Source organism: Cnephaeus nilssonii, assembly GCF_951640355.1.
Source record: "Cnephaeus nilssonii genome assembly, chromosome: 16".
In the NCBI taxonomy this organism is placed as follows: Eukaryota; Metazoa; Chordata; class Mammalia; order Chiroptera; family Vespertilionidae; genus Cnephaeus; species Cnephaeus nilssonii.
This window is the reverse complement of record NC_137087.1, coordinates 52,412,795-52,440,211: the sequence shown is the minus strand read 5'-3', so window position 1 is coordinate 52,440,211 and position 27,417 is coordinate 52,412,795. Positions and strand designations below refer to the sequence as shown.

The 27,417-nt window shown below is 48.0% G+C and overlaps 1 protein-coding gene across 1 annotated transcript in view; it reads right to left on the bottom strand.

Annotated features, from left to right (window-relative positions):
• The window catches only part of TCF7L2 (transcription factor 7 like 2), a 197,608-nt gene that overhangs the window by 105,729 nt on the left and 64,462 nt on the right, over positions 1-27,417 (bottom strand). The window contains 1 exon segment of the mRNA XM_079793814.1: positions 16,237-16,338. Within this exon segment, the coding sequence (XP_079649940.1) occupies positions 16,237-16,338 (102 nt within the window).

The window sequence follows — 27,417 nt, the reverse complement described above, 5'->3', positions numbered from 1 at the left end:
GAACTAGGGAAAGGAACATACCAAGTTGTATTCTTTGAAACACAAAAGAGAAAATGAATAATTGTTACATCAGGTGGCAGGTACCGGAGTGTGTGTTGTATTATCCTTTGTACCTGACGCTGTGTTGAGTTTGAGAACTGCCATCCATCTTGGAAAACTCCAATACTTAAAAAATCCAAATGTGTACAAAAGATAGAGTGACTACGCCTGGCACTAAAATGCTCACAAAACCTTCCATCCAATGGAACTCACAAAAGGATTTGGAACTTCCCCTCCAGTTCGCAGACAGGCCCACGCTGCGTGAAGGGAGGTACAATCGGAGATGGAGGGAAGGCTCATCTTGATGCAAATCTCTTCTGTTGGTTCCCTTCTTTCGCCATGAGTTCATACCTTGTCCTCCTAGAGACCCACAAAGCCTCACTTCCTCACCAGGAACTAACAGCATCACAAGGGCGTGACAGGCCTCTGAGAGTTTCCTGGCCGGCACCAGCCTGGGTTTGTGTCTGGGAAGCTGCCCCACCCTGGCTGTGTCCCTGGTTCCTGATGGGAGCAATAGAACACCTAGAGGTGAGCGTTCCCGTGCTGGAGTCACATCCCCTGCCGCTTGTCACTTACACCTGTGTGACCTTGGCCATACCATTCCCCTCCTTAACTAGGTCTCAGTTTCCTCATCTGCAAAATGGGACAGTACCAAGAGCTGATTCATAAGGGTCTGTGAGGATTAAATCATGTAAATGACTAAGAACAGTAAATTAGTAAAACCAGTAAGTTAGTAGAGCAGTCAAGTTACTGACACTAGTGAATGCTCAGTAAACCTCTGGTATTATCATGATTCTGAGAACATCTCTCCATTTCTCAATGCATCCATTTTTCTTAACTATCACAATGAGGGCTGTGTATCAAATCAAGAGAACTCTGGAGTTCCCTTTCAACATGCCAAGTCCAGGATTCAGTCTGAGATTAAAAGAAAAATCAGGATTAGGAGAGCTATCGCGAAAGAACAAGGCACTGATCCAAATTTGTAATCCTGTGGGAACTGAGGCTCCAGGATGGTGCACGACAGAAGTTCCCCCAGCTCCTTCCCCTGGCTTCTGTTCTAACCTCTGGTATCACACCGCTGGGCCCAACAGGATACCAACAATCCCCACCCTTGGCTGCGTATCCAGCTGATTCCACGTTGCCAACTGAAAACCTTTGGAGGAAATTCACATCGGCATCCAGACACCGGAACACTTGGCCAAACCCAGCCCTGCTGGCCTCTGTATGCGGCGCTGGCCACCCCTGCAACCCCAGCCCATTTCCCCACGCCAGTGGCCCGCCCTCCCTCTCCTTGACAAACGCCCTCTCTGCCCACTCACTTACTCCACTCAGATGTCCAAACACGCACTAGCTCACCGTATGTCCTCTCAACGGGTTATATTTTTCAAATCATGTTCTGAAACTTAACCACAAGGCTGCTGGCACAAGAGCTGTGCTTATGTCTCACATCAGGCCTGGACTCACGGTGCGGAAAATACATCAGGACAAGAGTCATCACAGGTATGCGCCTAAAACAAACTGGATAGATCAGGAGTTGATTTGTTGTTGGTGGTGTTTTCTTTTTTTAAAAAAAAAAGGCCTAAGCTTTCCAAATTAAATGTGTAGAGGGCATTAAAATGATCACCCTCTTTGGACGCATCTCACCTTTTTTTATCATGCGTCTTAGAATGGGAGAGTGGAAGGAAATGAGAAGGCCATTCCCGAAGTCCATTTTTTAGTAACCGTCAGAAACATGACTGTGTACACTGCAGACATTCACAGGTGTGAAGCACAAAAAGTGGGTTGAATCTGCTCATCCCGCCTGGTCCCTGTCACGTCCTGTAGGACCTATGGATTGTGGACCGCAAGGAGACATCCCATCCGTGGGAAGAACTAAGTGGAATAAATCAAGCGGCTAAGCCACAGCCCAGATCCTATGCCTAGGTTCATTTGCTTGGGCACATTCTCATTCCTGCTTCTGATGAAAAATGTTCCTCTTTCTGACCACTTCATTTGGAGCGTGTTTTTAAGGGGCATGTCAGTAAGAATTTCTTCACTGTGCCATCTGACCGGACATCTGACTGGGCGCTGATAGATCCAGTCGGGAGTCTCGATTTGGAGACACTTTCCCCAAAAAGTTCATTGCCTAAAGCGCAAATGACTGGTGTGATGTGTCTTAAAATTTATGACAGGGGTCTTAACCTAGACAGGAATCGAGAGGGCCTGTAGGGGGAGCTCTCACATCCTGTGTCATTGCAAGAGGCCTACGGGAAGGACTCTCTGGTCACTGCAGAGTTCTATGGTTGTAACAGTCCTCCCCTTACCTTCCTCTTCCCCCTCTGCAAGCTTCTTCCTCTGTCTTTGCCACGTGGCTGCCAAGGCTGCAATCCTTTCTTTTTCTGGAATAAATCCTTCTTGGTGATAGCATACCTCCTTGGCCTTCCTCTATCCCGCTTCCTCTTTGGCCGATATCAATCCATCGATGTATGCATCTTTCCCTTGGGCCCTAAGGCCTCAGGATCTCTCTCAATGCTCCAGGCAGACCTCCCCGGCCTACATTCTGGGTACAAACACTGCACTCTGCTCCAAGACCTTGGGACAGTCGTGTCTGTTGTTTGGGGTTAGCAGGATCTTTCCATGGTAAAGGAAAATGGAAAGAAACGTCATCAAATAGTCAAGTTGTAATAATCAACAAATCAAACAGAAATGAACACCCGTATGCTCATTTGCCACCAACGGTCCGTGATAAGAAAGCAACACTCCTACAATAATGTGTTAACAAGGAGGGACCACTGGGGTTGCCGTGGCACCTCCTTTTGATGTAGGTTATCATCACATTTCTCAACAAAAAGGACTGGACTTAATACTTAATACCATCAATTAACTGGTTGTTTGTGAATAGCTGTAAGGCACAGTAAGAAGAGAGCTTTAGGGCAAAGATGGGGATGTGAAGTAGCAGCCAGAAAAGAAAACTCAAAAAGTATGAAAACAGGAATTTCATGAATATACCTAAAGTTTATTTTCAAAATTCCCCGACCACAGGAGGAACCCATGGAAACTGCTTGTTTTTTCACACAAACCTCTCTCTGAAGAGTGTTGGTAGGAGAAGGGTGTGCGCAGTGTGCCGCCCTCTGAAAGCAACTCTCCGATCAGCACAAATCAACCCGTTTGTATAGAAGGGCAAGTGTGTTCTGCTCACGTGGGTCCCCAGTGACATAGTAGAAGAAGAATCAGTTCACAGTCCAACATTTTTTAATTCAGAAGAACAACTTTTTGATTAAGACTTAGAACACAGTTCTTGGTTGAAGTGACAGAAAACCACCTCCAACTAGTGGGCTTCCTAACTGGGCGGGCCACGGATGCGAAGCTGGCTACACAGAATTAAATGGTGTCACCCAGACACTCCTCCCACACTCGTCTTCATCTGCAAATGTGCGGCGCCCTCCATTCAGCGGCACACGCGCCTGCATGCTTGTAACGTGTGTCCGAGTAGCTGCAAAGAGCCACAGATTTAGATCTTCTCTTCCTGGTGAAGATGCGTAAGTATCTTTGCGTAAATCACATGCCTGCCCCTTGCCCAATCACATGCCTCCCAGGACGGACCAGGAGAATAGGGCAAAGGTAGTTCCCTAGAGTTAGGAGGTGGAGAAGAATGCTATGAGCAGGGGGAAATGATGTAGAGATAAATGTCTTCTTTGGAGCTCTACTCTTTTTAACATTTGGTTTCTTAGACTGGGAGGTCAGCATGTAGGTGTTATTCTCAATTACCTGAAAGCAACTTAATACCGTAGTTTAAGAGGAAAGCATGAGAAAGTTACCAATGAGTGCTTTGGGGAAGGGGGGTGGGAAGGGACGTGAGGGGAAAATGAAGGGGAAAGGCTTGGCTATATTCTAAAAATGGAAATGGTTTCTATCAGTCAAGCTTACTAATTCGATCCCTGACAATGTCTTGCCTTGGTGGTGGCAATTATGGGTTCCAGACATTCCTTCATTTATAGGCTTTGGCTGAAGGGGGCTGCTACCTCTTTCCAAAAAGATGTTTTTTTCCTGAGTTTCAACTGAATCATCCCGAAGGTTAGCCCGGGGAGCCCTTCTGCCCAGCCCTGCTCCCCTTCTGTTACTGAGACACTTTAATTAGATTTTATGTGCTACCTCCACCCATCAAGGTTGGCTTCCTCCTTGAATCTGAAAGGGCTGGGGAACAAACACTTCTCTTAGAATCTGACGTGCGTCCCTGAGTCAGGCCTCAATTCAGGAGCGTCAGAAGGAGAAGAGTGAGAGGTGGGGGTCCAAAGACGGGTCTTCATAATGGGACCCCCTGCACCTGACATGGCCTCTGGGAGTCCTGGGGTGGCCTAGTCCTAAGCTTTGAGTATGGGCTTTCCTTCCCTCCTTCTTCAGCCTTTTGAAAAAAATGTTTTATTTTATTGACTTTAGAGAGAGAGGAAGGGAAAAGGAAAGAGAAATAGAAATATGGATCGGCTGCCTCCTACACACCCGCCACTGGGGACTAAGCCCACAACCCGGGCGTGTGCCCTGACTGGGGATCAAACTGGTGACTTCTTGGTTCATGGGTCGGCGCTCAACCACTGAGCACACGGGCCCGGCCCTCTTCAGCCTTGTTAGACCCTTGCTAGTTTCTTTACACCCCAGCACCTGAGCAACACGGACATTGTCCCAGGGAGGGACACGCGCAGCCCGGGCCTGGGGGCAGGACGAACAAGAGGCCTCTGTCCACTGCACTTGGACACACGGTGACCCGTCGCATCCAAGCCTATTCCACAGCCCGAGTGAGGCACTGAATCACTGCCCGGCCCTGCCCGCGATGCAGGCTCTGGCTGGAAAACAGATTGCATCACGCTGCTCCGAGTTCTTCACAAGCTTCTCATTGCGGACAAGCCACGGCTGGACACACAGCACGCTTTCGGGGACAGGCGGGGCTCGGGTTCATCTGGGTCGCACTGGGGGTATGACCGAGACATCTGCCACAGGCCGCTGCACTAGCAAAGGAGTGATGGACCGGGGCCAGCGCGCTCGCCTGCTGCGCCCTGCCCCTCTCTCCTCCAGCCGACACAATGGACCTGCAAATCTCAAAGTCACGCCTTTCAAGGAGGTGACAGGGCCAAGTGCTCTGGGTCTCTTTCGAAAGACAAAATCTAGCCCTAGCTGGTTTTGCTCAGTGGTTAGAGCGTCGCCCGGGGACTGAAGGGTCCCGGGTTCGATTCAGGTCAAGGGCACGTACCTCGGTTGCAGGCTCAATCCCTAGCCCTGGTCAGGGCCTGTGTGGGAGGCAACCCATCAACGTGACTCTCACACTGATGTTTCTCTGTGTGTGTGTGTCTCCCTCCCTTCTGCTCTCTCTAAAAAAATCAATGGAAAACTATCCTCGGGGGAGGATTAACAACAACAAAAAAAGACAAAATCTACCCTGCAGAGTCTCAGTAGAGGAATGTGATACGATCTGGCGAAGGATTTAAAGGCCATCTCAAGTGTGGGAATAAACTGTAGGGACCAAGGATGGAAGGTGGGAAGGTACAAGGGTGGGAGGTGTGGAGACACTCCGGCCACAGCCAAGTGAGAGGTGAGTAGACTGGACTCCAGAGGTAATCACGGAGGGGGTGGAAAGTGGTCAGATTCCACACACCCTTGGAAGGCAGAGCTAATCGGACACGTGAATAGATAGGCTGATGGACTGCATGTGGGGGTGAGAGAAAAAGAGGAGTCAAAGATGATGCAAGGTTTGTGGCCTGTGCCACAGGGGAATGAATGGTGTTCACCTTTACTGCCAGGTTCAACTCTGGGAGTAACAGGTTTGGTGGTGGGGAAGGGGTGGGAATAGCAATTCTGAACCTGGACATGTTATAGCTATTTGGTTTCCGACACAAAGTGGAATCTGGCTCTGAGGGGAAAGCACGGGGCTGGAGCAGAGACGTGAATAATGGCCTGAATATGCATTCCTACACGTGGGATCCCGGGCAAGCAGCTAACTCACTGTATTTTCACATCCTAATATGCAAAATGACGTAACAACCAACTTCCCTAGCCAGACCCTCGAGGCACCCTCCCTCCAGATCCCAGCGTACTCCCAGGGACAATTCTGAAACCCAGGCGTCCCATCGTATTAATTTACTAAAAGGAGTGAAAATCTGACCCGCAGGCCGTGACCAAACCAATCACCACAACACTTCCCAAAATAGACCCACTTCCCATAATAAGTAATCAAGGGCTGATTTCCCAATTGGCCAGTCTCTTAAAAAGCTCAGTCACCCCATCCCAGGATCCCCAAGAAACAGTCAGTTTAAACGAAAACTGTAAAGCAATAGACATCCTACGAGCCTGACCCTCTGGTATAAGACATCAGATAAACGCTAGCTAACCGCGTTCCACGTCAGCGCCATGGTGGCGATTAGAGGCGCTCCTCTCCGAGATGGAATGCATGAGGGTGGGTTATCAAGTTCCTGGCAAACCTAGCACGGTGTCATAGCCCGAACTTATGTTTCTCCGACGCATGCCACCCCCTCACGTGGAAAGCGGACCTGCGGGCCAGCCCTGTGCTAGCCGGGACGATTCTGAACACTCGAAGGTAACGACGAAGCACCCTCATGCCAGACTAATCAACTCCAGTCCCTCGCCAGAAACTGGTTTTCTGCTTAATTGACAAAGCACCACAACAGGTAGGGAGAAAGCCACACGCAAAGACATAAACCATGGGGCCCCTTGGCCGGGAGACACGGACAGTCTGGTTGGAGAGACAAGCCCCATACGCCGAGTTAATGAGCAAGACAGAAAGGACAGCAGGACAGGATGGCTGCCAAAGGCACACTTCTGTTTTATTTACTGGAAAAATAAACATGGGCAAAACCATGAGTTGAGCTCTAAGTCGATCCGTGTTAATTTAAAACAGGCTCCCATGCTTGGTAAACAGAGCAGGTGCTGAAACTAAAACAATTTTCCGAAGTTTGTTCCAATCTTGTCCCTGGGAGGCTGGAGAAGAGCTCCTCACTCGCTCGCTCGCTCTAGGACGCCTCCTGATAAAGGTGCCAGCACCCAGAGGACCCTGCCCTGGCCAGTTTTGCTCAGTGGATAGAGCATCAGCCTGTGGACTGAAGGGTCCTAGGTTCGATTCCGGTCAAGGGCACATGCCGGGGTTGCGGACTCGATCCCCACTAGGGGGCGTGCAGAAGGCAGCTGATCCATGATTCCCTCTCATTATTGATGTTTCTCTCTCTCTCTCTCTCCCTTCCTCTCTGAAATCAATAAAAATCTACTTAAAACATCTCAAAAAGAAAGGTCTTGCCCTAAAGAAACCAACTGACCGCATGACCCAGTGCTTCCCCAACGCGATTTTAGGTTTTTTTCCAGTAACCCACCAACACTAGGTGAGACCAATGTCAGGAAACGCTGGCCCAGAGCGCCAGACTTTTTCCCAAGCACAAGACACGGTGCTGAGACATAGTCAAGACCGCCTGGAGGCTGCCCGCCTGCCCACTTTCTGTGGGCTGATCTTAAACACAGCAACAACTGGCCTATTTGAAAAGTAGTCGGTTTTCCCAGAAACATCGTCCAGAGTCATATTCCTGAGCAAGGTCACACGCAGCACCCGAGAAATAGCATCTGCGCAATAACAGGCCATTCAAGGAAGGGACATTCAAACTAAAGACACCCTGCAATTAGTTGAGGTTATAAAAGTATTCACCAAGACTTCTACAGCCGCCCTCATCTGTGCGGCATGTATTGAGGAGAATATTAAGGGGTTCCCAAAGGCATTACTCTGTGAGGCGTCTAAGAAGACTACGTGTGGTTCTGAAAAAAATCACAAGAACATCAGCTGACTTTAAAACCTGCTAATCATTTAAGAGCAATCCTTTGGGTGCGTGTTTTGGAAGGTGAACGGCCTGGGGACGCTGCTTTGGACGGTGGGATGCTCGGGTCTCCTCTCTGCAGCAAGGTGGAGTCTAACTTCCCAGACATGAAAGTCATGCCCATCGTGGTCAGTCTAACTCTCACACACTACCGACAGTGACAAAAATGGAGACCGTTCAGGATGACCCTTTGTGGCTATATATCAGGAAATGTGTGTGTCATCCTCTTGCTTTTCTTCCTAGGAATCTATCCTAAGAAAATACTTAGAGGGGAGGGGGCCACAGAGACGTTTATCACAGGACTGGTTAGAATGGCGGAAACACAAGGAGATACTCTATCAACCCCAACAACAGGGCATGGGGTAAGCAAACTGGGGTGTAATACGATGGCTGTTATGTGGTCAAAAATCCCGAAGAATTTTAACGACATGGGAGAGCTGCTGTCTTATTCACGACATCACTTTTCATTTTAAGTACAGGGCTGGGAATACTGAGCATGACAATGAGCTCCAAGATGTTAAAAGTAAATATAAATATTAGTACACGAGAGGGAAAAGTCTAAAGAAAATATGCCCAATATGCCAAGTTATTTCTGAGTGGCAAAATTATGGGCTAGTTCCCAAACTGCCCACAGCGAACATACATTTTACGCATGAGGAAGGCTACACTTAAAAAGGCATTTCACTTAATTTAGAGGGAGGATTTGCAATCAAGAATGAGCAATTCGCACCCTTAAACAGTTCCAGATCAGCCACTGGAGAGATGCACTACAAGTGGGGGTAACTGTGAAGAGACGACTCACCCATGAGGGAGGGAGGATCGCCGTCAAAATTCAAGATGGGTACAGGGGAGGCCTGAGCGGGACAGGAGAGCAAGACAGGATCAAGGGGTGCATGTTTCAAAGAGAGGGATCTCATCGCAGTAGAAAGACAGAACCTCCCTAGAGCCCGTGTTACCCCAAAGGACACGGAAGACATGCGCGTTTATCTCTCGCTTCGGGAACAGTCTGCGTGGACCACCCACGATTTCTAAGCAGGGGCTTAACACGCAGGGGGGACGGCGGTGGGTGACGGACTTGTGATCTCACGGTTGAGAAACTCCTTGTGATTCTCATCTGAAGCGACAGAACCGCGCTTACACAATCTTTCTTGGTAGCGAGTCCTCCATCGCCATGGTGGTCGGACGCCACACCACGAACCCAAACCTCAAGAGCATCAGGATTCCTCACCGTACTTTCTGGAAGCAGAGAAGGACACTCGGTCTTTTAACGACAGACTCTTACACCTTGGGGTTGACTGCACTCCCTCCCTTCAGAGCACCCCTGATCCTAACCCCTACCACCCCCTGAAAAGGGACAGCCTGGTCGCCGGCTTCTGACGCACAGTCTCCTTATAAAAACAACAGCTGCGTGGTGCTCGCCGGCCTGTTCATGCCCTCAGAGAAAGCACCACCCTCACCACGGTCCTGTCTGTGAAATGGGAAAGTTCTGACTCAGCCGCTGCTGGGAAAGCCATGCCAAGTATTCTAGAAAGTCTGGTTGAGTCATCGCTAAATGGGGGGGGGGGGGGGGGGGAAACAAGGGGAAAGTGTACATGCTGAGTAGCGAGTGGAGAGAGCGCACAGGGAAAAGCGCTCAGGAAATCGGCACAGGTCCCCGCGGCCACGTCCCCCACATTCACCTGTCCCTCCCTCCCTCCCCACACTGTCCTCAGTCCTCTCTGCAGGAGCCACACCAGAGACCAAATCCCCGACCAACCTCCTGCCTCCCTCTCCAGCGAGGTTAGCAGGTATCTGAGCCCTGCCACGATGGCCAGCGGGGGCGGGTGCCCCCACAGCCCTCAGCATACCACACTGGGCCCGATTGCTTCTGTCTTTGGGGCTGGGGGGCAGGGGGTTAAGAGCTGGCATGCCCTGGGCCAGGCTGCCTTCTGTCACATCCTGACTCCCCCAGCTGGACAAATACTTCACCTCCCGGGATAATAAGCACCTATGGAGCACCGAGAACCATGCCTGGCACACGGGAGGTGCTACAAGCTTACTTGCTATTATGGTTATTATCATCCATCACTGACTCCGCCTATTGCCATATTGCTTTGGGGGCTCATGAAACCCAGTATCTCAATCTCTCCAAAAGACAGCTCTTAAAACGGAATACACATTTTTCCAAAGAAGGTACATGAAATGTACCACCAGGTAGATGGAATGGCACTCAACATCACTAATCGGGGGAATGCAAATCAAAACCCCAATGGATTAATACCTCACACCTGTTAGAATGGCTATCATCAAAATACAAGAGAGAACGCGCCAACAAGATGAGGGAAAAAGGGAACCCTCTGTACGACTGAGGGGAGTGTAAACTGGTGCAGCCACTATGGACAACAATATGGAGGTTCTTCAAAAAATTAAAAATAGAACTACCATGTGATCCAGCAAACCTACCTCTGGGTATATATCCAAAGGAAGTGAAAACAGGATCTCCAAGAGATAGCTGAACTGCCATGCAACTGCAGCATTATCCACAACAGCCAAGATATGGAAACAGCCTAAGTGTCCATCAACAGGTAAGTAGATGAAGAAAATGTGATGTGTGTTTACATATTTACATATATACAACAGACTATTTTTCCGCCATGAGAAAGAAATTCTGCCATGTGACATGAATGGACCTTAAAGGCATTGTGCTAAGTGAAATAAGTCAGACAGAGGAAGACAAATAGTGATATTACTTATATGTAGACTCGGAAAGAGCTGAACTCATAGAAATAGGGAGTAGACTGCTGGTTACCAGGGGCTGGGATTTGGGGAAAATAGGGAGATGTTGATCAGAGGGTACAAATTTCGAGTTAAAACATGAGTTAAGTTCTGGAGATCTAATGTATAGCATGGTGGCTATAACGATATACTTGAAAGGTGCTAAGAAAGCAGATCTTATATGGTCTCACCACCCAAAAAAAAAATGATAACTATGTAGCCTGATGGGGCTTTAGCAAACACTATGATGGCAATCATTTTCAATACCTAAGTGTATCCAATCAACACACTGCATACGTTACACTTATACAATGTGATATGTCAATTACATATCAGTAAAGCTGGAATGAATAAAAAAAAAATTTTAAAAACCTCTCCCACTGCGAACCCGCTCCCCTCCAATATTCCCCATTCGGGGAATGGCATTCTCCAGCCACCTCTGACTCCCCTTTCTCCCTCAACACCAATATCTAAGCCATCAGCAAGTTCTGCTTATGTCCCCTCCAAATCTGTCTGCTTTCACCCTCCCTGCTGCCATCAGCTTAACACGAGCCAAACCCTCTAAGGATTTCCCGAAATGGTGGGTTAAACACCAAGTCCTCACCATATCCCCCCCCTCCCCCCCGCCAGGCCACTCTCCCTGCGCCCTCAAGACCTGCCACTGTAGCTGGCTTCCTGCTTCTCTCCCAGCCAAGTTTTGTTTTGTGTTTTCCTCCTCCTACGGCCTTTGTCTATGTATTTTTCCTTCTGCCTGGAATGTTCTGCCACTTTCCACGCCTTCTCTCATACCTTCGCCTGGCCAACTCCACGGAAGCCTTCAAATGTCATGTGAAATGCCATTTCCCCCGAGGGCCTTCCCAGCCTGTACTCGTCACCCATTTCTCGGTCTGAGTCCCATCTCCCTGGCCATACCCGCTCGCACCCGAGACTCCTCACGGCACCTGGAACAATGACTCCCACCCGGCAGGTAGGGGTTACGAAGGTCTTGCTGGGCCTCGGCTAGCAACAGGGCCTCCTGGCACACCCACTGCCAATGGCATCCGGCAGAAGAGGGCAGGATGCAATGAGTCAAGCAGCCCCTGACACACCGACACACCCGCATGCATTGAATAAGGAAGAGGATGCTCTCGGAGTCGCTTTGTGTTGTTAACTAGGAGTAAGGCTCCCCACCCCCTGAACTCTTCAGAAACCAACAGCAAAAGGTCTGCATGCCCTCTGTGCTGACGTGAAAATGCTCCACGCAGACAGCAGGGGCTCGCCTGAAGTTCTGACCGTCACGCCGTATCTCCTAAAGAGTTTTCCGCTTGCTTCCAGCATTTAAGCAAGAACAACAACAACAACAAAAAGTTCCCGGCACCGTCTGGAGGGCTTTGCTCCTCGGGACTCAGACGGCGTTCTCAGCCCACACCACGGCGCTCATCACACGGCAAAACACAGGAGACCAAGGACCGCTGAGAAATGTACCCTAAGGTGGACGCCACCTCCGCTTCAAAAGCAAACCCCCAAGACAACGTGGTGGGAACTTTTGAAGCCTTTCGCCGTGTTGTAAGATACACGCTGTACCGAAATACCACCATTTTGGGGACAGAATCTTGTTCTGCTGGGTACAAAGGACGTGGAATGAAAGCCTGTGTATAGCAAAGACACCGGGGTGGCGTCCAGGGAGCAGCCTCGAACCCCTCGAACCCCTCTGCATACCGCCCTGGAGGCAGCCCGGCCAAGGCTCAGGCTCAACCACTAACACAACCAGCTGCCTGGCACTCGTTGTGGACAAAACAATTTTAAATATAAATTGAAAAACACCACAGGGAAGGAAACATGAGCTACTTCTGAGAATGAGAAACTAGGACGGGGAGGCTGGGAGGGGAGGGAGAACCTGGCCCTTGTGGGTGGTGTCTTGGAGACTTTTAGGAAATAGATGGATGGGGGGCGGGGGGGAGGGGGGTTTGAGAAAAATGGAGAAGAGAAAGAGATGGATTTGTGTGTAAATTCCTGTTTTTTGGCTAGCCCCCCCATAATTCAAGACATCATCTTTGAAGGATAAATTACTCTTTATTTTTTAAATACATTTTTATTGATTTCAGAGAGGAAGGGAGAGGGAGAGAGAGAGATAGAAACATCAATGATGAGAAAGAATCATTGATTGGCTGCCTCCTGCAAACCCCCCACTGGGGATCGAGCCCACAACCTGGGCATGTGTCTGGACCGGGAATCGAACCTGGCTGGGCAATTTTTCTTTCTTTAAAACACGGATGAGGAGCCGCTGGATTATAACCAAGATGGTGTAGCCATTACAGGAACTAAAGTTTGTAGGGCTTGCTTCTAAATTTAAATATTATTTAATCAACTGAACTCCACTTGTTGAGAACATTTATTCTATACATCAATATTTTATAATGTGGTAATCCACATACCACATGAAAAAAAATCCAATCCGACTAAAATATTCAGACAAAATGCTTTTGATTCCCATGTGAGAATTCTGCCCCAAATATGGACCGGGGAAAAGTTACTTTCTTAGCAGACTGCGACAGTGATAGTCTCCAGTGATTCCTAACAAACACTGAACACTTCTCTATTTTCAAAAGAAAACATTAGAAATCATTATGAAACTGCTTGGCCCAGAAATCACAGTAACTTCCAATTTCACAGAAATTAGGAAGCAATCCTTGGACAACTATTTTGAAACCGGTCTGATGAAACGCTGTGATGTGACAACGTTTCACTTAAAAGAATGAAAAATGAAATGCGAGGAACAGCCCAGTGTCTGGGTAAAAACTGGCCATTCATCAGTGCATCTCCATGTGGACCACATTCTCTGGCCAGTGTTGAACCAAATGACACATCAGCCATAATGCAGGGGGACCCCTTTATCCATATAGACATCCTCTATGTCCGGTCAGCACATCACTCTATGTCCAATGAAAATGCAATAACAAACATAGTCCCAAGGTGTATGATTCCTCAATCCCCAAAACTATATGTGGTCAACAATCTCCAGCCTTGTTCCACCCTACTTTCCATCTCCCTCTACTGATACCCCCTCCCCCCACCCCTCCCCCAGCGCCCAACATCCCTCCTCCTTACCCCTTAGTGTCAGGTGAAGATTGCAGAAATGCACAATTACAGGGCTGACTCATATAACCAAAGACACCAGTCAGCTGCTACAGGCATTAAGTATTTCACAAATGTGGTTTCCCATTGTCCAAGCTATGGCTTTTCTCCTCTCTCCAGCAACCAGAGCCCACCCCTCCACCACCCACCCAAACCCCCCACACGTGGGCCCTTCCCCAGGTCCCCAGGAACGGAGCAGAAAGCACAACAGCTACTGTTACAGCTGCCACCTGGGGCTCCTTGGGACAAGGGTCTCCATCTCAAGGGTGGTGGTGTTCTCCCAAGTGGTTGCCATGGTAAACATGCCTTCGAATAAACAGCAGAGGGAAAACAAAAGCCCTAACTCCTCTCGCTGCATTCCTCACCAAATCTCACATGGGCTCCAGAAAAAAATATGGTTGAACCACTGCTGGGGGTAGTTCATTCCGCAAGTGAAAATATCAGGTGCTTAAGGCGAACTGGTGGCATCTGTTCCTATGGGATTGAGGAGGCAGGTGTTAGAGAGGAGGACAACCATCTACCTCTCTCCCAATGGCCAAAACCCCACTCCTGCTCACCAGTATGGGCCTGTGGACCTCCAGGACATACCTGCGAGGTGCTGTGTCCACTCTGAACCACTTCTAAGAATTACAGCTTCTCTCCACATTCACAGAGAGAAGAGTCCTCCAAGGGATTTTAAAGATAACATCCTATCTCTGTACATTAACAAACAAAAAAAAACGTGGGCAAGTCCCGTGCCAAGCATTTCCCAGAGCAGAGAAATAAATGGCAAAGCCTAGACCCACGCGGGGAAATTCAGGGTGGCAGGAAACGTGAAATGGATGGGCTTCTTCATATTCCCCCTGAGGACGCGAACAATCCCACTTCTGTAAAATCTTGGGGAGTTGTTAACACACGGTTTAACATGGCATCCCGTTTCCTAGGAGAAAGCTGCGTGGGAACCCAGAGCCAACAACTTCTTTACACCGATGACACCGTCCCTGATGATGACCCGATTTAGAGGGAGCCAAACAGAACCAGCCATGGAAAGGTAACATCCCTCCCTTAGGAGAGAACATCCCACAAGGCCCCGGGAAGGGAGCAGAGAGCGGGTCCAGTCCTCGCTCTGGCCACTAGCACAGCGTGTGACATTGGGCAAGTCACTTAAGGCATCTCTGGGACTGTTTCCTTTTCTGGGAGCAGGTTGGGCCTAACTGAGCGCTAAGGTCACTTCCAGTCCTGAATTCTTGGCATCAGAAAAGCATGTGTAATTAGGAGCATCCACTTTATTGTGGGGTTAGAGGAAGGAGGATGTTTCTGGAGAATGTCCATCTTTTCTATATGCCTTATTGATAACAAAAATTCGTAAGACATTTTCACAAACAATGACCCAAGATGTGGCTTTACAGAAATAAATTATTTTCTGGTAGATAAGACACATACATCCACATATATATTTGATACTCCTATAACAGAGGCATAATTCGTTAAGTAATATATTCTCAATTACAGTAAGCTACAAAATAAGGAGGCAGTTGAGCTGAATTTTGACACAATGCATCCGAGATCTTTGTACTTAAGAAAATCATTTTGCCATTTTTAGAAATTGCAAGTAACACGGAGGCAAAATATATTAATGGGTAACATTTTGTGATACTTAAAAAATAAATGAATTGTTCTGTGCTTTGCATAATTCTACCTGTCATAAATTTGTTATAAAAGTGTCTTCCATTCATTATTTCAAAAGTATAAAGTCCAGCTCATGACATAAATCTAAAAGAGAGAATAATATCCTAATATGGCTGAGCTATCTTCCTGAGAGGTTAATTTATAAATTCCACTTGCGAGCCTACAAAATCCTTAGACAGTGCATTAAAAATATATGTAGACACACACGGTATGGTGTAGTCTCTTAGTACTACAAACAAATGGTTCCTGTATTAATTAAACCCTGTGCTTTCAAAGCCATGGATGTACAGATTAAATTTAATTTAAGCCTTTCTAAGTTCATTTCTTGGATCAATCAATCATCCCAGAAGACATTTTTCTGATGTTAGTGTAGAGTGTTTCTTTACAACAATTAAGATAAATTGGGGGTTAGGGGGCTGGAAAAAGTCTAATTTCTAATTCCCTCCTCTGCCACTCACTTCCCCTAAACGACTTTTTCAGGGAAGATTTGGAGTACTCTAGTCTTTAAAACTGCCTTGATACCATTTCCAGTCTGCCCTACACCACGATGATCGTGCCTACTAACTGGAGCCCACGAAGCTCGACTCTACCCCATGCTTGGAGAAAGGACAGGTGGGAAATTTTCCGGGTAGGTAATCATCGCTAAGGTCCAATAGAAGAAAACAAGTACCTTCTAGATATACACCATATCCAAGAATATGCCAAACAAAATATTTTTAAAGAAAGAAAGACTGACCAACAAAGCCTGTTATCAACCAAAGAGCATGTTCTTCATCTTCCCCCCAATAAAGGAAGCGATTGCCTCTGTAAGGTCACTCACAACAATGTGTGCCGGCGACGGAGAGCGTGCATCCTTGAGGGCTTGTCTGCTCTGGAGGGTGCCTGCCTGGACATCGAGCAGCGGCCATTTCATCTGCAGATACTGGGGAGCAAACAAAACCAACATGGAAAGTGAATATAGCGAGGTAATTCATCAACCAAAGACCTTGTATGCCCATATGCTTAACCCATGGATGCAGAGGGGGAAAGGGAGGGGCTGGAGGGGGTCAATGGGGGCTGGAGGGGGACATATGTAATACTTTCAACAATAAAGATTAAATACATACATACATACATACATACATACATACATACATACATAAATAGGAAAAAAAGAAAATAAACATAGCAGAGAAATGCAAAACAGCTGCCCCGAGAGATAACTCTTGGGGTTCATGACACATGGATCAGAAACTGAAAAACTTAAGAGCATGTGAATAACATCAACGACAAAAAAAAGTCCAACCCCCATAGGTTCTTCCTTAGAGTTCATGTTCAATAGGTACATCAATGTTATTACCCTTCAAGCTATAGGTAGCTTCGGACAAAACGACCTCATCAACACTACCCCTCACTTAGAAGGAGCGGTGGGGAGGGCGAGACGGAGGGTGGGAGGAGACACAGAGAGCGCCCGGAGGAAGAAAGCAAGGAGTCTCCAGCCAGTGTCCCAAGAGACCATCAACTCTGAATGTCCCCTTTCAGGAACACATTTCTAAAACGCCAACCTCCTTGAGGACACGTGTGGAACTGTCCCCCGCTGGAAGTTACTCAAGGAAGGTGAGGAGGGAATTCCTCCTCCGAGCTGAAAGCTTGGAGAACAAAAATGCAGGGTGTTCCCCCAAAAAATGGATACACACTTTAACAGCTGATAACTCACTGAACTTTGAAAATGAACTGTATGTTAATCAACACTGACTTTATAATCATTCAAACTGTGTACACATTTTGGGGGGACATCCTGTATTTTTTGGTAAAACATGCACAAACATGGCACAATACAACTTACACCTTTAACGCAAAAGGCTGGAGGGATTCTTAAATGCATACAGGTTTACCACGGAGAGCAAGACAAAGAAGCCAATATGTCTATCTCCACCCTTGACCGAGGTAGAAAATGAATCCACAGTGCAAGGGAGGGGAGCTGCTTCTATCAAAAGTGACATGGCCAGCTTTCAGGGGAATGTACACCATCAACTGATCCCACTCCCCACTGGGCAGATAGGGAAACTGAGGTGAGGTGGCCTGTCTGGTCACTGGGACGTTTAGCACGTGTACAAGCACGCCCCGGGCATTTGACTTTCGTTGGTGACATTACAGCAGTTTCACTCAGGAAACTTCAGGCCACCAAACAGAACTCAGACACTGCTGCGATTTTAATAAGGACACCGACTAAGGCAGGGGTTAATGCTTGGAGGACATATAAGGAGCCATCTTGATCTTTTCAGAAACGTATAGCAAAAAGAAAAAAAGGCTAGTTTCAATACTAATCCTACAGGAAATGGAACTCGCTGAACACCAATTAGAGCTTGCTTTGTGCATCACAGAGACAAACATGTTGCCCTTGGGGGGCTTATGCAGGAGGGAGCCAACTCCTCCCAAAGCCAAGAGGGAATGGGGGACGCGGTGGCCGAGACCCAGGAAATCATGCCCGGGCAATGCCAAGAAGAAGGTGGCATTTCTGAGAAAGAGAGCAGGGCCGGCCACACGGAAGATTTCAACACAAAGGACAGCAAAGGGCAGTCCAGAAAGAAGGAAGGGTTCGCTCAAATCCCATGTGACAGAAAAGGGCCAGAGCCACCCACGCGCTTCTCCGTCTGGAGAATGAAAACCCAACTCAGTTCCACCTAAAGCTGGAAGATACTAAGCCACAAGTCACCTGCCCGAGTACACGGTCATTGTCCCAAGCTGGAGCGACGCGAGGTTGGAGAGAGTCTTCTTCGGAGTGTGTACCTAGCAGCATCCTGCGCACAGGAAGCCCGGTTGCTGGTGCTGGCAACTTGCCCCAAGACCTGGCATCAAACGCCTTTGCTCCCAGGACCTCCGGGTTGTATCTATAGACTAGAGGGCTGGTCCTCTCTGTGATGGGGCAGGTCAAAGACTTCTAGGAGCCTGGGCCTCCAGACAGGAAATACCAGCAGGCACCCCCCACCCCCTCAGTCACCCTTATAATCAAACCGTTTCCAATACCTTGTTTGGGAGCAGTACTGTCCCAAGTTGAGAACCACTGAAATGTTTCCATGGTCCCCCTGTGCCCTAGAGCCCAAGCTAGAGGGCTATGGCAATCTCTCCTGCCCTGTCTCATCCTGACTTCGTCCCATTCTGACTCGCCACATAAATATATGGGCCTCATTGGTCAAAACCACTCAGCAGAGTCATTTCCTTGAGGCCGACCAAAATGGACACCTGCCAACACTCACCCCTCCATGTCGTAAAAACCCGTGAAGAAAAATGCCAAGCGGCATCTACCACACACCTACAGCTCCTGCTACGCTCGGTGGGGAAGGATCGATTAATGGACAACTTTTCATCTCTGGCCTTCTGCAAAACGGATTTGATTGCATCCCAAGGACCAGCGCTCCACAGGATTAGGAAATCTAGGCTTTATTTAACATGACAGACCTGCCCTGAGGACCCCACCCAAGAATTATCATACCCATAATGCAACATTAATGGGGAGACTTATAATTCTTCCTTTACATAAAAGCTTCATTGTGTGCCATATCCAATCTCCGCGGGCTACCTGCACCACATATTTTTATGAGCCTACATTTCAGCGCTCCGAGCCTACAATACACATAATTTTCAATTATGTTAGGGCAGCCCAGGATCACTGCCTATATAACATTACTGGTTGGAGGAAATGAGACTCGCCCCGCTGCCCAGAGAGAGCTAACCAAATCCAGATGGCAAAGGAAGACCGCCCCAGGTCCCCACCGACTTGCAGGGACGCCCCAGTGACAGCCCCAACCTCTCGGGCCCAGTGCAACTTGATCCCACAGAACGGCTGGGTCCCCGCAAATCCACGCCCGCCCGTCCCTTGGATCTTAACTGGCATTCGGGCTGACGAGGTTCCTTGTGGGGAAGTAAGTATTATGTCGGGATTTTTTAAAGGAAGTTATTAACCTCCTCCAAAAGTGATGGATTTCCCAGGTCTCTTCATCTTCTACAATTGGTCCTTATTAATAGAGAAAATAAATAAATAAAGGGAAGAAAAAGGAAATTGGCTACTATTAGAGCCTAGAGGAAAATCTTTCCCTTCCTGGAGACATTAAGCAGCAGGAAATTCTATTTATTCTGCCGGGTCCTAAAGGAAGACCTGAAGAAAGAAGCATCTGGGACTCACGAACCGGCTGGAAAGCCACGCCACGTTTTCCCAGCGGTTCCACTTTGCTTTTATATCCTTTTGGGGGAAGGAAAAAAAAAAAAAGTTCCCACCATCCCACTCTAAAAACAACACTGGGCTCCAGCTCTCTTCCTTTTAGGCTGCTCAACATGGAAATTATGAATTGCCTACAAAAACATTAAACTTTTCAACAAACTGCAATCAAATGGAGCTGTGGGAATTCCTGCATTGAAAACTATTGAAATGGAGTCTGCCTGACTTTCATTTTGAGGAGAAAAAAAAATGGCCATCTCAGCTTAAGCATTTCATCCTTTGTTTAATAATAATGTTCTGCTCATGGCCCATTAAGAGTTTTCCCCCAAAATCATATTTTATGATACGTCTTGGGGAGCTTAAGTTAAGCTTTCGGACCTGGGGACAAAGTCTCAAAATGTACACGATACCATTGGCCTGAAAGGAATCAAGGCTATTTAAAAGCCTGTTAAATTGTCAGCAACAAGAGTAAGGTACACAGCTCGAATTTCTGCCCTTCCAACTCCAATTAAAAAAGAAAAGGAATAGGGAAGGCACACGGGGATGGATCTCCCGAATCAGAAGGCCTCTCCGGGATCAGGTTCAAGTGGGCCTGGTAGAACCTGCTCTCAAGAAGCATCTCCATCTGTGTGGATCCGGATTGGGGAGCAAGGGTAGCGAGAAGGGGCTGATCAGAGGACCCGCCACGGGCGCGCTGCTGAGGTCTTGGTACAAACTTGTTTTCCAAACAAACAGGACAATTCAAAGGACAGCGATGATGATAATGACGCCGACTGCCAGGAAACTCCACATCCTTGATAAACTCCAAAGCGGCTTCCCGGCACTCCCTGCCACTCGCTCCATTCCACAGATGGACGGGCAGTGGAGTCTGCCCTTTGTTTGTTCAGGGCAGGGCTGGCAAACTTCCCCTGTGAAGGGCCACCCAGGAAATAGCTCAGGCTTCGCAACCCATACCCTCTCTCGCCTAGCTGCTCGACTCAGCCATGGACCATACACGTACGCACACCTGTATTATGTCATGGCTCTGTTCTAATAAAACTTTATTTACAGACACTGAAATTTGGATTTCATATGATTTTCTTGTGTCAGGAGATAGTCCTCTTGTTTATTTTTTCCGATCATTTAAAAATAATCAGAATCATTCTCAGCTCACAGGCCACACGAAAGCAGGTGACCAGCCAGCTTTGGCCTATGGGCCGTGGTTTGCCACCCCTGGCTTAGGGAAGGTTCGTGTAAAGACCTGAAAGACCATGTCAGACAGGATATATCCCTTCACTGGGCCTTAAATCCAGGCAGCCGAACACAATCACATAAGAAACCAGTTTGGTGGTCCAAAAGCAATACTCTGGTTTGACTCGTCACTGGCAAGACTCCAGCTTCAGGGGGAAAGTTCGGGAAAGAATCTGAGCTCTGGTCGTGACTCGCAGTCACCGGGTCGGGTCTGACCACCAGACCACAATCTCACCGAAATAACTATCTCTCCCTTCTAAATGGAAGTTCAAAAACCCTTCAGCAATTCTGACTGGAAAAGGTTCTCACCCACTTCCCAGGCAACACTGGTAGAGTATCACGTGTCATCAAATCACCACAAAGGAATACCAGGCAGAACCCCTGTAGCCAGGGGGATGTGCCACATATGTGCTCTGGGATCAGAAGCTCCTCTCCCCAGAGCTTTCCAATGTGTACAACTTCCCCACCCCACGCCATGCCATGCCATGCCAACTCTGCCCGCCACCAACAGATGGCATTCGCCACGATCTCGGGCAGAAGGCAGAGCTCAGGGTGGGAGAGGGACACAGCAGGGCCTGAACACTGTTCAGCGGAGATGAAACCGGTGTCTTCTGGAAAACTAGGGCCTGTAGAAAACCTACCACCCAAAAAAAGGGCTGATTTGATCATTTTTGAAGGCTTTGCTCCCCTCCCCAGCCTGGCAGATAGTCATCCTTTACCAAAGTACAAAAATGCAAGCTATTTCTCAATAGGGGTGCTTTTTCCTAGAAAAACTCATCTTACAAGAATTCAAATTAAGTGGAAGCCATCCTCGTGACAGAGTAACGGCTACGTTCCTAGCTCACCAGTGCTAAACGTCGTACATGTGTTTCTTATAAAAGGGAAAGTCGCTGCTCTGCCTAAACACCCCAACTGAGAGTACCGCCCACCCCGCCCAGCACGTCCAAAGTCACTAATCCTTCCTCCCTGCAAGGTGGCTTGCTCCCACCCTCCCCATGCAGCCTCGGTGAGGCCCACGCCAACTCTACTAGAAATGCGCAGCCCTGATTGCGATGTTCACATCACCGAATTTCACAAAACAGACCACTAGAAGCTGCTCATCCTAAGAGCAAAATAGAAAAGTTCAGGGAGCCGACGGGAGGCACAGCCATCAATGCCAAGAGCACATACGCATTTCTTGAGGTGCTCAGGCTGTGGGGAGCATCCACATGGCACACAGGCCTGGCCGGCTCTTTCTGAACCGACTTCATTTCTCAGAAATAGAAGATGGAAAATTCAGCTTATCTCCTATAAATAAGCAATTCTGCCCTGGGGTGTCAGGGAATCCCAATGTATCCCAATGGTTAAAATAGAAGAGGTGGCGATTCGTTTAATACTGTCCTACCCTCTGAAACATACGCATACCAACAGGTTTCCAAAAGTTAGCATTGATCATATATACCTAACAGCAACACTGTGTGAAACTACTTCGGACATCTTCTGGTTTCTGCAGGATCATCCTTCAGACCCCCTCTACAAAACGTTTGGCCAGTTTTCCTGCAGATGCAGAAGGTATAGGAGATGAGGCTGCTTCGCTCTAGGTTAAAACCTACTCCAACCATTTCTTCATTTGAAAAATCCACAGAGAGTCTAAGATAGAAGCTCTATTTCCAGAAGCTTTATACGCCTACAGAACATGACTGCACAGAGAAAGAAAAGTCAGAAATGAATGGTTTCTGCTGGTTGGGAGTGTTTACTATAGTTACCAAGGAAAAGAAAAAACCAAAGACCTCAGAAGGCTGGGTACACTCTGAACTTGGAGAAGGAAGAAAGCCACAGGAAAAATTCAGTAAGATGGTAGGACTGACTTTGTCTTTTTTTTTTTTTTTTAATGAAACCAAACATAGTAGGAACTTGGAAATGTTTCCCTGAAAGTCACCAACTCTCCCATTTTTCAATATAAAAGGAATGAGCGGGGTGGACGTCAAGGTACCTGTGCAAAACAACAATCGTTTCATCCTATCTCTATGGGTTGGTCATTACACAATATTTAAATGAAACCCCTATAGTTAACCTTTTTCTTCCTAATCCTAACAATCTAAAGGGTCCTCATAGTATCACTTCACATGTACAGAGTACTTTCAGAGTAATAACCACATTCACAATAACCCTATGAAGTACATGGGCAGAGAGTTACAACTCGGATTTTACCAAGGAGGAATCTAAGGCCTGAAGAACAAGACCTGGCCTGCCTGAGGGCACTGGGCCAGCTGGCAGTCGGGTGCACAAGGCTCCAGACCACCGGGCATTCTCTGCTTCACGCTGGCTTACGTCAGAACTTCCTCTATCTTCCCTGGTTTTCTTATCAACGGTGAGCATCCTTGCCTGAACCCCAGCCAGGGATCGGTTTCTCAAAGGGCCTGGCTCAGGGAATACCTCCCAGGATCCCCAGAGGAAAAAATAACCTTTCTCCAGCATCGAGCATCTCTCTTTTCCCCTTGGGAGCTGGGCAGACTATTAAATAGACGATTAAATTATTTTCCTCCAAGGCTACCAAAATATTATTTCTACCAGAGTTATAAAGCAAAACAAGCAAATAACAAACAAACAATTCAATAACCAGACTATTTTCTTTTCCTGGCCAAATACTCAATACCCCTGGCCCTGAGATATTTTTGCATTTGCCAGGTCAGTTGGTTTGCAGGGAGGCGGCAGCATAGCAGGCCATGGGAGCACACACTGAAGAGAACTTCAGCAGGCCCTTGCCCTCATGCCCAGATGAGCCCCCTTAGGCTGGGACCCAGGCCTTCCTCGCACCTCCCCAAAGTGTCACTCTTAAAATCATGACTGTGTGCTCCTGGGAGCAGCAAGGGGGAGGAGAGTCCAGAAACTTCCCAGGCCCAGCTCTGCCCCTACCTGGGCAACTCCTCTGCTTCTTCCCTGAGCAACCTGTTCCCCACGCTGGGCCTAAGTCTGCAGTAGGAACTGGGGAACATAACCTCAAAAACCCCTTTCGATCCTAACATGCGAATTCCTGCAGCAGTTACAAAGTATGTGCTCTGTGTCCAGTGTGGACTAGATATCCTGAGGCCTAGCAAAGTCATCTAAGACCCAGTCAATGGAATAATACCCTAATGGATGGTATACAGGTTAGATTTCCTTCATGATGCTGACACGGTCTCTCAATTCCCAAACCTCACTGGTTTGTTTAGAGATTTTTCTCCTGGCCCACTCGGACCTGCTAAGTCAAGCTGTCTGGGAGTGGGCCAGGGGTCTGTATTTTTGTCCCAACCTGCCAGGTGACTCAGACAATTAGTCACTGGCTTACACTGTCAGTGTTGGGGCAGTGCCAAGGACAAGCATGTTGCACATTTGCAGCTCCCATATGACTTCCTAAAAGGACCTTTGAAACCTCTGAATTGACTGTCCACACATCCTTTCTAGGTGGTCAAAGCAGACAATCTCCAAACACATTATGAAGAAGGAAGTGAGGCAGAGAGAAATGAAGTGACTTGGTCATGCACGACTAGGTTTTCTGAACCAGATTGCAGACCTTTGGTATTTGCAGGTCCGACTCTTCAAGACTCCCCAAAAAAGACGGAGTTGCATGGGTAATGAGTGCCCTCAAAAGAAATGGTGCAGCCCGACCCTACACAGGGAGCCGGCAGGAAATCAGCCTCAGAGACAGATCCACACTCTGTCGTAACGAAAAGCAGCCCAGGACCAGCCACCTCCATGTCTTCCTGCAGCCTCAAGACCAAGTTCACTGCAAAGGTGGATTCCAACCAAACAGCGGCCCTGCCAGAGCACCCACGTCCCTGAGCAACGGGTCAGGAGACATGAAGCCACTGGGAGAACTTGAGAGGAGGAGCCCTTGACCTCCTGTCTTGTTCACCCCATCTTCAACCTCCAGACTAGGCCGTGCAAGCTCATTCCCTTCAGCCCCCTGGACGGTGCCTAACAAATGATGGGTCCTGCATGCCTCTGTAGGAAACTCACAGTAAAAGAGCAGAGACAACCTACCTTGTGCTCGCCATGTTTTTTATTACTGCTGCTTATAAAAAGGCCAAGTCCAGTCCAGGTAATGGGGATGTCTTACTTAGCACCTGCCTCTCTACAAGCGTGCTGAGGTGGATCCAGGCACCTGCAAACCCGCAGAATAAGCCAGGAGACATGGAGCAGCAGCTCAGGGATCGAGCGTAGCATCCTGGGAGCTCGGTGAGTAAGCATTGTGTGTTGGGATAAGAGTGTCCCAAGTCTCAGCTGATGAATGAATGAAGAAAATGTGGTATGTCCACACAATGGAATTTATGTGGCCCTTGCAAACACTATGCTAACTTAGAGAAGGCAGACAAGAAAGGTCACGTGCCCTGGCCGGTGTGCTCGGTGGTTAGAGCGTCAGCCTCACACCAAAGGGTCACAGGTTAGATTTCCGGTCAAGGGCGTGTATCTGGGTTGCAGGTTTGACCCCCAGTCCTGGGCGAGTGCAGAAGGCAAGTAATCGATGAGTCTCTCTTACGTTGATGTTTCTCTCTGTTCTCTCCGCTTCCCCCCCCCCCCCCACTTCCACTCTCTCTAAAAATCAATGGAAAAACATATCCTCGAGTGAGGATTAATCTATATAAAATACCCGGAATAGGTAAATCCATAGAGACAGAGTCAGGCACGGGGGGAGGGGGGGGGAGGGAGGGAGGGATAGAGAGTGACTGCCAGTGGGCCCAGGGTTTCTTTGGGGATGATGAAATATTATGGAAACAGTGTGATGTTTGCACAACTTTGTGAATATACTAAACCCTATTGACGTGGACTTTAAATGGGTGAGGGAGAACACACAGTCACGGATACAGACTCCACCCAGAATGCCATAATGCATACAGAATGAACTGAAAAACAAGTGAACCTATTCTTTAAAAAAAAAAAAAATCATACCCTCCAAAGCGTCTTGGGAAACAAGCAATTTACAAATGTGATTTTGGTTGGCACTGGATCTCGGGGAGGGGCCGTTGCCATGGCAGGGGAATGCCGAGACTTCCTGGAAGATGGGCAGAGCACAGCATACCCTGGATTAAAACTGCAGGTGAAGAGGCACGGCAGAGCGGACAGACGTGCACGACAGCTGTTTCAAGGCATATGGCTAAAAACAAATAGAGTGGAGCTGCAAGCCAACAGAAAAGCAGACACGTCTGTTCAGAAATCTGAATCCTACCGTCCGCCCTCCACTGTCCTGTGGCCTCGGGCAGGTCGCCATGTCTCTGCACCTCCATTTCTCTGTCTCAAAAATGGGCATGGAAGGACACAGAAACAACCTAAGTGCCTCTGGATGGATGAGTGGATTAAGGAGATGTGGTACACGTATACAATGAAATACTTCTCAGCCGCAAGAAAAGATGAAATACTGCCATCTGCAACCAAGTGGATTGATCTTGAGAGTATCACGCTAAGTGAAGTAAGTCAGACGAAAAAGGACAAGAACCATGATTTCACTCCTAGGTGGGATATAAAACAGAAAGCAACAAACAAAAACTTGAAGACAGAGACAACAGGAAGATGGTTACCAGAGGGTAGGGGGTAGGAAGATGAAGAGGGTAGAAGAGGTCAAATATATGGTGATGGAAGGAGACTAGACACTGGGTGGTGAACCCACAATGCAATATACGGATGATGTATTGTCGAATTACACACTTAAAACTTACATGATGCTACTCACCAATGTCACCCCAATAAATTTAATAAATTTTAAAAATACATGTTACTGTTTTTTAATGGGCATGGAATCACTTGTTGCCTAAAGCCTTCCCACTGACTTCCTCATCCCTTTTTCAGCCTCAAAGGATAAACTGTAAATGAAGAAAATGATTTTTTGCGGACCAAGATGGTTAAAATGTACTATTTCTTCCTCCAACTGTACAGAGGGTTTACAAGCCAGAAGCTACAGGTCTACCGTGTAAATCATTATACACACAGCCATCGGATGACCTTTGAGAGGTACAAAGCCAGGGAGTAGCAGGGTCCCAGGGACCTGGCAGGAATATTGTAAATATATGATTCATCCCATTGCAATAGGTATTAAAATCAAAAACTTTTAAAAATTCCTTCCTTTCCCACAGCCGTGAGCTCTAAAGAATTGGATTTTCCTCATCAGGCTCTCCTCCCAATTCCATATTCTTCCCCCCAATCCACAAAAACAAAGCACAGCCAAAGACCTGGCAGCCAGCGGGCACCCCATCAGCGTGCTTTAGCCGGTGGACGTAGGAACCAAATGCCACGCAGACCTGGCTCACGTCCTCAAACGCCAATGAAACCGTGGCCCACGCCGAACAGCCTTTTTATTTCCCCCCCTCGTCACATCTGCAAGAGGTCGGTGGCTCCAGCAAGTTCTCCCTGTCCCCATTTCCACTGCCGTGACAAGCATGTGGAGTTGCCTCGTAACACGACACCCAGGAAGCCGAAAGGTCAGCAGCGCCTCTGGTTAATTTTGCTTGGGGAGGAACGAGCCCCTCCCCGGCCAGGGGGAAGATTTAGTGAGGCCGACCTTCTGGAGGCCCCGACCCCCCTGCACACAAGTCCCCGCTGCCTCGGCCAGAAGTGGCCTGTCAC